Source organism: Aplysia californica, unplaced genomic scaffold, assembly GCF_000002075.1.
Source record: "Aplysia californica isolate F4 #8 unplaced genomic scaffold, AplCal3.0 scaffold00367, whole genome shotgun sequence".
Taxonomy (NCBI): domain Eukaryota; kingdom Metazoa; phylum Mollusca; class Gastropoda; order Aplysiida; family Aplysiidae; genus Aplysia; species Aplysia californica.
Window position 1 is genome coordinate 508,897 of NW_004797637.1, and position 10,854 is coordinate 519,750.

Consider the following 10,854-nt stretch of genomic DNA (forward strand, 5'->3'; position numbering starts at 1 on the left):
AACGCAAATCCAACAGAGAGTACAAAGCAACAACTACGTGCCACTAAATCCAACCTTCAAAGAGAAACCAGAAAGTGTGCCAATCAGTACTGGAACAACTTATGCTCAGAAATCCAATGGGCCAGCGATACAGATAATATCAGGAAAATGTATGAAAACATCAGAGTTGCTATTGGACCAACAGCAAACTAAGTGGCACCAGTGGCACCTCTAAAGTCTGCGACTGGTGAACAGCTGACAAACAAGAACAAACAAATGGAAAGATGGGTGGAACATTATTCAGACATATACTCAAAGGAACGACATGTTGATAGACAGCTGCATGGGGCCATTCCTCAGCTCTCCGAAATGTCAGAACTTGATACAACACCAACAGAAGAAGAACTCTCCTCTGCAATCGATGAACTCGCCTGCAGAAAAGCAGCAGGTAATGACAACATACCTGCTGAAGTGCTGAAAGAGAACAAAGAGACCCTCCTCTCATATCTCTACAAGCTACTAACGACTTGTTGGCTGCAAGCAGAAATTCCACATGACCTTATTCAAGGTCATGGTGCCTTTGACGGTAACACCAAAGATTCACCACTGCCAAGATATTGCACTTGCACTTTGGGTTTTTGTCTGCACCGTGGCGGGCCTCGCTTTGACACATAGCGCGATATATTGATATATATATATATGTGTGACTAGGAGAAATGCTAAAGATAACCCAAATTAACAAAAGGAAAAGAGGGGAGGTGCTGTGAATGAGAAGGAAGAAATTCTGAAAACTGAAAATCATCAAACAAAAATGAGGAAGGTTATTTAAAGATTTTAAATTACAAGTTAATCACTTTCGTTGGGTAAAAATTGTGCTTAATAGCTAAGCGGTCATTACTTATAGAGCTCACTTATTGGTCGACTTTAATAGTGCAACAAGTGCAACTATTACTTTGGACAAAATCCACAATAATTACTTGTGCAATTTTATTGGGTGGCATAGGTCTGTGGTAGAATGATGAATCAGAATGGTTGATCAGGCAAGAGTCGAGGATCACTGCTCATTCGGTGCTGATCTCTGCCAGCTATTTCGGCGTGGACAACAAATGACACTTGGTCACTGTTGCATCAGTGCAAACATACTTGGCCTTGTGTGCAAACAAACATCATCTGACTGTGATCACCAATCGACCAGGGTTATAAAAATATATATCACTTGTATAGTGTGTATTTCTGACAGTGCGTATCATCTAAATTAGAGTTTCACTGTGTTGTCACAGTGGGTATATTAATTACAGCTATCTGGGCTTTTTCGTTTTGGATTTTCACACCTTTGATGCAAAGTCTCATCAGCTAAATCGATTTCTTACAGGTCATCCCATACCACACATCTTCAGGCATGAAGCAAACCCTCATCTACTGCAGCTACTTCAGTTTTGTTATGCTGAGGAACTTCTTCAGGGAAGCGGAGATTGACTTTCTCTTCATCAATGAGTGAGAACCTCTCTTCTTTTTTTTTTAAACATTGTTAGAGGTCGGATTTATTATATGGTTAAATTCAGAGGACAAAGCTTGAATTGTCTTATTTGTTGTCTGTATCATAGCGTCAGTTTTGTTTGTTTATAAGGCCTCTTCAGTTTATTGTTTTGGGAGGGGGTCTTTTATTTTTTTCTTTACATGTGGTGTATTTCCATACTTTAACTCATTCGCTACGTATTATTTTTGGCTTGTGGACGAATTTTTTTCGGGAAGGCGAAATGAAATGATGACTAGTGGGCAGTTCAAAGGTCTTTCGGGCCACAAATTGACAAATAAATATTAACATATTATGCACCGAAATTTCAGTATGATTTGTGGAATACAACTGTAATGTTTATTTGTGCATTTTTATACTTTGGTTCCTGTAAGAGACGATTATGCAACACAATTTTGCTTGGATGCGGATAAAATTTGAAAATAAAAAATTGATCATCTTCGGTGAAACTAAAAAAATATGTTTGCACCTAGTCAAATGATACATCAAAATAACCATAAAAGAATATAGAACTGGAAAATATTGAAAAATTTGCAGTTATTTTTATACATTCCATAAAATTTGCACATTTGGATCATGACATCCGATATTGAAAAAAAATACACAAATTTTATAATATTGAAAAATGGACAAGATGCATTCACAAACAGAAAAAAACACTCATATCATATATGGAATTATTTAGAATTGCTTTTGGAATAAACCTACACATGTCTTGAGTGGTATTTTTTGTGTAATTTCACGAAAAAATGGTGATTTTTGGGAGAAAAAGATCATTTGACAATTTAGATCTGGCACTGAAAAATATTGATTTCTCAATAACAGAGCAATGACAGTTTGAGCCCAATTGTATCAATATTCTAAAGAAGAGTCCTACATTTCTTTAGTGTGCAAAATAATGATATATTTTGCTGTGTAAAAGTAGTAAGGCTGGGGTCTGGGCTATAATTTGAGCATCGCGATAAAACAAAGTAGCATAAACTTCGAAATTGTGTGTTTCAAAACTGAATCAAAACTTCCGATTTTCGGTGGAAACGCTTGACCCAGAAGTCAACATTATATTATGACCTTTATTTTAACATGGATATATGGATTGGAATAGAATCTAAGCTAAAATTGAAGCTCGGTCCTCGAGCCGCCTGGGGCGGCTTAAGCGTACTGACGGCACTTTAGCCGCGCCGCTCCCCACGGCTCGGCGTAGCGAATGAGTTAAGGTATATTTTCTTTGTATTGTTTGTCAAGGCTTTTACTTTACCAAAGAAATTTGTCTCAAATTGAAGATGAAGGGGGTATATACAGTCTCTCTCACAGGAAAAGTGCTTGGAAATATGTTTAGAATTTTAAAATTACTCATATTTTTTTTACTACACGATTTTAATATGCTAGTCCACTTTGTTAGCTCCCATTTTTATAAACTAAAATTTGTCATTCTGTTTTCTTTAGTCCCTCTCTTTCTCTCTGCCAGTCTATCTTTCTAATCCTTTTCTTTCTATCTCTCCTCCTTGTCCCCTACCTATTTTCTGCTTTGTCTCTCAAAGGTGAGCTCAAAGCAGATCAAACTTCTTTTTGACTTTAGAATTTTTGTGTTTGTACATAAAAGCAAGTTCACTTCTTTCTTGGATCCTCAGGTATGACTCCGAGAAGCACATGAGGAACGCCCGCATTCACTTCCGAAAACGACACCCACACTTCATGCTTTACACTGAGAGGCTCCACTTTCATTATCGGTAAGTTCATTCTGACAAACCCACTCAGACATGTAAGTCTCCCAATTACTGCTGAAATTCTGAACATTTTTGGAATTCTGTCTGTGTATTCTGACATGCTTGCTGATCCATGGAAAGAAAAAGAAATTGAACTTTGAACTCTGAACTCTGACCAACAACTCGAGCAAATGCGGAGAGTATAAGCCACAGAAAAGAGGGAAATGTCACTATAAGCAGTATTTCATTTTCTCCATAAATGTACATACGAGGGGCATACCAAAAGTTTTTTACTTGACCATAAAGGAATAAAGGTAAAAAGCTGAAATTTGGGGTGAAAGCCAACAATCATCTTCCAAGAATGCTTGTAAATTTTGGGGAATTTAAGATTACTGGTTTTACCACCAGCGCACTGGAAGTGAATGGGGGTATGTTGCTCTCCAGTTTCAACATAAAAATGGAGAAAATTGAGCGCAGTGCAGTAATGAAGTCTTTGTTCTTGAAAGGCAAGCAACTACAGGATATTTTTACGGAGATGCATTCTGTACATGGAACTGATTGCCCATCCTATGCTGTGATAAAATTTTGATGTAAAAAAAGTGATGATGAGGTCAAAGAAGCGGTAGAGGGCTGGTTTTCTGACATAGAGAGGGTCCTCTATTCTCAAGGTCTCTTCAAGGTCATACACAGATGGCAAACATGTATAACTCTGGGAGGTGACTACATAAAGAAATACTAAGCTTAGTACCAAATTTCAGCTTTCCTTCTTTATTTCTTCATGGTCAGGTTAAAAAAACTTTTGGTATGCCCCTCATATATTTTAGCTGCTTTTTTTTGTATTTGATATTGCAGAAATGCTTTTGAATGACAGATTTATGTTTTTCCTGGAATAAAAGGCTACATTAGGGCCTGCTGCATTCTAATGTTCAGAACTGAGAACCATCTTACAGATCTGTGTGTACTGCATGTTCTCTGATTAGTCGAGGGAAATGAACATTTTCTTAACTGTGTCGCATTGAAGCAAGGTGTAGTCCATTGAATGGTACTTTGCTCTCTCTTGAATGTATGAACTGATTCCGTCCATGATTTTGTCAGGCTCTGGACAGAATTATTTTTCTCTGTTCAGTTTTAGACCTGGGGTGCATCTATGTAATGCATTACTGTGAAGCTCTAAGTTACTCTAATATGTATTGTCATATACCAAACTGATGGGAATAAATAGAAGAATCTGTTTATATCGATAACAATGACCTATAATCTGTTTGTATTGCATTTTCCTTCTGACAAAAACGAATGAGAAAAAAAAATTGCGCAACAGCTCTTCGAAAATTTCGACTTACCGCATTTTCTCAGCTCTACAAGTCCTTATAATCCATAGGAATCAACACAACATTGTAGCGATATCACCCTAGCACACATTTATGCAAGAATTTCACAAATTTAGTTGAATATCTTTCTTTAAGTCTTTGAAGAGCCTTTTTATTATACCAGGCTCTGTGTTGTTTACCCTTAGATCTAGCCTACATCGCGACAACAAAACAACGATTTTTGCAAAAATTTTGCTGAGTTTTGATAGATATTGGCGCTCAGAGATTGAGGTCAGGTTTGTTTGCAAGCTCTACTTCCTTTCGACAACTTAAAAAGTAGAAACTATGTTAAAAAGTGCACCTTTGTTTCGGATTTCGTTGAGCCGCTCACAGCGGCCGAATGGAGGCAGCGGAAAAACTCAGAGCCGCTGTCAGCGGCCGAATGGACGGAATCAGTTAAAGTAGCATTGCGCTCTTATCCAATTTAAACTTGTGAAAAAAACAGTGCGTAAGTGTCTGTTCTTGATTAGAGGGTTTTTTTGAGTACTTAAAGCTTTGAAATTTAGAAGGAATTCAACAGCAAGCCATTGATCAAAAATGATCTTCCACCAGATGATCTGCAGAAAAGGAGAGTAATTGTCTATAATAGATTGTGTATTTCCGTAATGAAAGTCGAACATGTAAACACTTTTATCAAATGTAACTTTCATAATTTGCATCGAGAAGTGTTAATTTCTGTGCTGATTTATACTCCACTCAGTTTCCTACGTTATAATATATATTATCCTTTTTTAAAAAATTCTCTCTGTTGCCTACAATTTTCTTTTATATAAGATATGGTGTGCTCCTTGCGACTCAGTCCTCAAACTTTCTCCTTCAAAAAGTGAATTGGGGCTTCACAATCAGGTGTTTAACAGTTTAGCAGTATGTTGATGGTTTGTGTGATGATGCCATCTTGTTGTGATAATGTATCTTGAAAGAAAAGCGCATTTCCCCACAATATTGTACTGGTTTGAAATATGTGGGCCTACTATTCTTCCACAATGGAGGGCTTATTAGGATTATTTGTTTCCAATTGTGCTAGTCTCACTAACTAGTTCTTTGAATCTTGCTACTGTGATAAGAATAGCTCAAAACTGTTGGTGTTATTAGAGAAAAATTTCTGAGAGGTATTTATGTAATACATCAACCATGTCAGACCCGGCTCACTGATTCTAAATGACAGGTATACCTGGACTCTTGCTAAAATGGATGCTTCGTCATGGAAGTAGTCAAAGCTATCAGACAAATAAACAGAAACACACGAAACCTTGTCGCAGTACTTGTTGAGGTTTTACTTCAAACCAACCGCAATATTCTTCCTTAATATGTCACATTGTTAGTCCATTTAGGATCCCAGCCTACGTCAATCCCTCACCCCCCCCCCCCTTCCCCCTTATAGGACCACACCCATTTCATCAAACCCTGACTCTATAAGTTCATTTGAGTTCTCATTACTAGCTCATAGGCCTCATCTAAGGCGCTTTCATAACTAGGCATGTTTTAAAGTCAATTCGCAAACATTTTATACCTGGTTTTGATGCTTGGTTCAGGGATGATGAGATAAAGCTTGTGTGAGCAGTGATGATGAGATAATGCTAGTGTGAGCAGTGATGATGAGATAATGCTTGTGTGAGCAGTGATGATGAGATAATGCTTGTGTGAGCAGTGATGATGAGATAATGCTTGTGTGAGCAGTGATGATGAGATAATTCTTGTAGAGGAGTCTAGGTGCAAACACTGAAAAAAATGCTTTTGTGGTTTGAAGATAGACTTGGGCTGTCATTTGAGAACAAAAGGTAAATAAGTTTGGCTGGGAATTAGTGATGGTGCCAAAGCTAATTGAATATGAAGGACTGCAAATTGTTATAAAAATGTTGAGCTAATAGAATTTGAATGCTACACACTTTATTTGAAAGTAAACCTGAAGTAAATGGTCTCTTTACAGTTTCCGGCTTCGCGGTATACATCACATTGTGTGGTTTGACCTGCCCCAGTACCCAGCTTTCTACCCAGAGCTGATCAACCTGATGGACACTTCACATCAAGCCTGCACCAGTACAGTCCTCTTTACAAGGTAGATAATTGTCATTGTCAGCTTCATTGTTTCGAAAGAAAATATCTATTTAATCTATCTTATGCGCGAATCAAATAACACCAGTAAAAGTAAAATGTAACCTCCAATGTCCTTGCACATGAAGACCACAGTCAGCTGTTCCTGTAAGACATTGCTCCAACCTCACTGTTACCCCCAAGATGACCCTGGATCTGCGTACTAGATTAAGCCAGTCCCAAATGTGGGGGCGGAGGGGAGGGGGGGTCCAAAACTTTACTTTTGCTTCTACCCTTTTTCTGTTTTATAGGGTTTAATGTTTTATGGAGGAAAAAACAGATTTTCACTGTTTACATATATTTATGTGTGGCATCATGCTGAAATGAGGCACCTGTTAGAATGATGAAAATGAAGAAACAGACATTTTTCCTCCTATTGGACTGGTTTTTAGCTGGTTTTAGTAAGGTTTTACAGCACCCGCAACTGCATAAGATCATTTGAGCGCCATTGGACAGTTTTATCAAATTTTTTACTTTGGGCTCAACACCTATAACGTCATTTAAAAACGTATTCCTATTTGGATTTTACTGAAAAATTTACAGCTTTGGAAGTCACCTAACTTTAGCAGTCATTTTCTTATCATCAATTTTACCTTTGACACCAGGCGACTCCTATTTTCTTCAATCGCAAACATATCAACTTCTGTTAAAAATAGATGGGTACTTTTTTTTTTCACCTAAACCAAGGCAAATAAACAGGCTTTAAAGATTCTACCAGCAATATGGCCAAAAATTGACAAGCGCCTGACCCTCTGTGTTGTCACACACATGGTGTTATTGGCTTTCTTGTAACTTGTCGGCTTTGTCCTCGCTGCGCCTGGTGTGACGTTATGCTTGGATAAAGGCACTTCCCAAACTCAACCTCGTGGGTGGTTGGCGGGTGTTCTGGTATGGTTTGCTGCTTCTTCTTTCCTATGAAACATCTATCATCTTTATCTCCCCTTCTTCTTTTTTTATTTTTGTTACTCTCTTGTAACACCTCTAGTCTCCTGGCGCTCGTATGACCTTATGCAGTTGTGAGCGCCGTAAAATCTCTACTAAAATAACTCAACCTCCCCTTTGTTTGTGTGCTACTGGATGCTTAGTTTGGAAGTGTTTGAGTGGCAGGTAAGAGTGTTATTGAGGAAGGGATTTTCTGTCGTTTTTTCAGCTTCAGAAATTGTGATGTATGCTCTGGATCTAAACACCAGCGTCTGTGGTGTAGCGGTTAGGTGCTTCTGTTGTGTGCATGGACCCAAGTTCGATTCCCAAGTGGGAAGACTTTTTATCTAGTGTATTGATCTTTCTGCTGGGATGTTGTATTCTCTCAGTCCAGATTGGCTTTGACAGACAGGGTTAGAAGCCCACCCCCTAAATGATCTAAATTGTGTTGATTGCTTAAAAGCAGCTACTTTTTCTTCTTTTTATTTGCTACTTTTTGTGTCTCAAAAACCTGTTTCATGCATTCAGTTTGTGGCATTGTAATTAAAATATTTTTTTGGGATAATTTTCATGGATTTTTTGCTAGTGCAACTTTTCTAACAAGTAAATTAACTATAGTATGCTAGCTAATGTCTGTGGGTTTTTTTTTCTTTTCAGGTTTGAAGGCCAAAAGTTGATGGAAGTTGTAGGTAGCAAGCAAGCAGCTCATATGATGAACTCTGAGAAAAATGTGAACATGATCACTGTTTCATGACATTTATGCATTTTATAGTCACAGTGCTTTAGCAATGAAACGTTAGTTTAATTTTGTGCAAGCATTCAACATGGAACTTACGTCACTAAAAACCTTATTTTAAGACTAGAGTTTTTTAAAAAATCAAGTTTTGATGTTGATACCAAATTTGTGGATGATTGGCAGGTGTTCTAGTGTGGTCTGCTTCTTCTTTCCTATCAAACATGTATTGTCCTTATCTCTCCTCTTTTGTGGGGGTTTTTACTCACTCGAACACCTCTGATCTTCCCCACTTATAATATGGCCTGATTGTTTTGCAAGTGCTGCGAAATACTTACTAAAATAAATAAAACAAAAGATTCCAAAATTTACAATGTGTGAAACTCTTAAGTGGTGGTAAACTAATGCGGTATACTCTGAAGAAAGAGGGTATGTGTGAAGTGATGGTTGTGATCTCAGCAACAAAGGCCTTGTCAAGACCTTACTGGAATGTTTATGTACATTGACAGACAGAGGGATGGAGATGTATGCCGGACTTTTTGTAAGAATGAAATGAAAGAAAAAAATATATGAAATTTTCTAAAGAATAGAATGTTTGTTTGATTAGGGAACTTAGTATTGTATGGATGAGTGGTACATCGCTTGACTTGTACATCGTTTGAGAGTTGAAGGATACTTGCATGTATGCTATGTGTTCAAAAATATGTCTGACTTCATATGGGTTAAGTGAAAATGTTAGGGAATGATGACAGAGAAACCAGTAAAACACATCCGAACTAGATTCGGGATTGCTGGAACTTGCAGCTTCCTATTCTCTGTCCCAGGTGAGGGATTTTTTTGTCACCTGTCCAGAGCTGCCAACCTTACACCAAAAAAGCCTATTTGTAAGCTTTTTCAGCGATCGTAAGATTTTACACCACTTTGCCAAATTGTACAACTTTTTGCTTGATCTGATAGACCGTCAAAACAAAATCTCGCTCCGTTTGCTGTTCCGATTCGTGACCGCCAGCGGTCCAATCTATTATTAATAGGCCCCTATGACAGCAAGTGTACTATTGGACGAAGACACAAACACCATCACAGTGACTTCCCTTGTTTGATTTTCTCCTAATTTTGTTTTGTTTAGGCCTACTTCCGCCGAATTCGTGTTGTGTGGTGGTCTGTTCTTTCAATTTTTACGAGAGTTTTAATTGTGTGTGCGTGACAAATAGGGATATTTGTTATATTGTACTCTTTTTTTTACAATCTTACAAATTTTGAGGTAAGATCTTACACTTTTGTGGCCAGTAGGGTTGGCAGCTCTGCCTGTCAATGTTGATTATTCAGGAACCAAGTTTTACCAGAGTTGTAATACTCTTATACAGTGAAATACAGATGTTGCAAAGTGGTCAGGCCCAATTTTCAATTTCGTTGAATCTGAATGTTCATTACAGCAATGTGTGCAACAAGTTACGTTGCAGTGTAGGGCCTAGAATACGGTCACACACCAGTGTACTATTTGTTACTAAGTTCTTTGTCTAGACTTGTTTGGGGGGGGGGGGAGGTATGACTAAAACTCTGCTGATGTTCCACTGTTGGAATGTTTGTGCCTACTGGGGGAATCTGTCTCCTTTTGTTGAATTCCGAGTTTTCATTGAATCCAAATTTTACTGTATGGCCATCATCATCATCCAGTGCGAGATCTGCGAGACATCAGCTGTCATGGTTCTCCATTCCTTTGCTCTCAAAAAAGCTACGTTTCCCTGATGTTTCCCTGTTACCCATTTGATTAGGTTCCCTAAGTAGGTTGTTCTAGACCTACTCCTGCCTCATTTGCCTTCAATTTTGCCAGTGAGAGCTAGATGTTCAAGACCCTTATGTTTATTCCTTATGTATTGATGTAAATAAGCTTCTTTTTTCAGACATCTTAGAAAGTACTGAGAGAAAGAGCATCATACATTTCAATTATTGTTGTTTGAAATATTGCTTTGAATAAAGACATCATTTTTGTGTAAAAATCCTGATATGAATATACATTTTTATCACTGCACTAAATCTATCACTGTGTTTGTCAGTTCTATTTACACAAACACCCGAGAGTCATGACACACTCATCTTCAATTTTAATTATAACATGTTCACTTGCCTTGCTTTAAATGAAAAAAAAATCCAGCTATCAAGTCAAGATATGTTTGTCTGAAGGGCATGGAGGTTGCATGGAGGTAAAATGAGCAAGAAAATAGCCATTTGATTTGCAGACTTCCATAGCTGCTGTGTCCTTAGAAACTAAATATACATCTAATGTGCCTTTGATCAACGTTTTTCCAGTAAAATGGAAGCAGGAATTTGTTTTTAAATGGACATAAAAGGTGTTGAACCCAAAACAAGAACAAAAGTCCTTCAGACAATCAGAGCGGGATCTTAAGGGTGACTTTAGTGCTGTAAAATTTATGTTTTACTAAAACTTCAAAGACTGCGATCCTTTGCCCAGGAGGAAGTGGCCATCTAAGACAGGACTGATCAAAATGAAGATAACAAACCATTTTC

General features: G+C 37.8%; 1 protein-coding gene across 1 annotated transcript in view; it reads left to right on the top strand.

The window, feature by feature from the left end:
- The window catches only part of LOC101858287 (digestive organ expansion factor homolog), a 34,970-nt gene extending 24,608 nt beyond the window's left edge, over nucleotides 1-10,362 (top strand). The window contains exons 18-21 of the mRNA XM_005103306.3: nucleotides 1,352-1,473; nucleotides 3,142-3,240; nucleotides 6,511-6,639; nucleotides 8,253-10,362. Of these exons, the coding sequence (XP_005103363.1) occupies nucleotides 1,352-1,473; nucleotides 3,142-3,240; nucleotides 6,511-6,639; nucleotides 8,253-8,349 (447 nt within the window). The 3' untranslated portion in view covers nucleotides 8,350-10,362. The remainder of the gene's footprint in view (nucleotides 1-1,351; nucleotides 1,474-3,141; nucleotides 3,241-6,510; nucleotides 6,640-8,252) is intronic.
- Nucleotides 10,363-10,854: the final 492 nt, after the last annotated feature.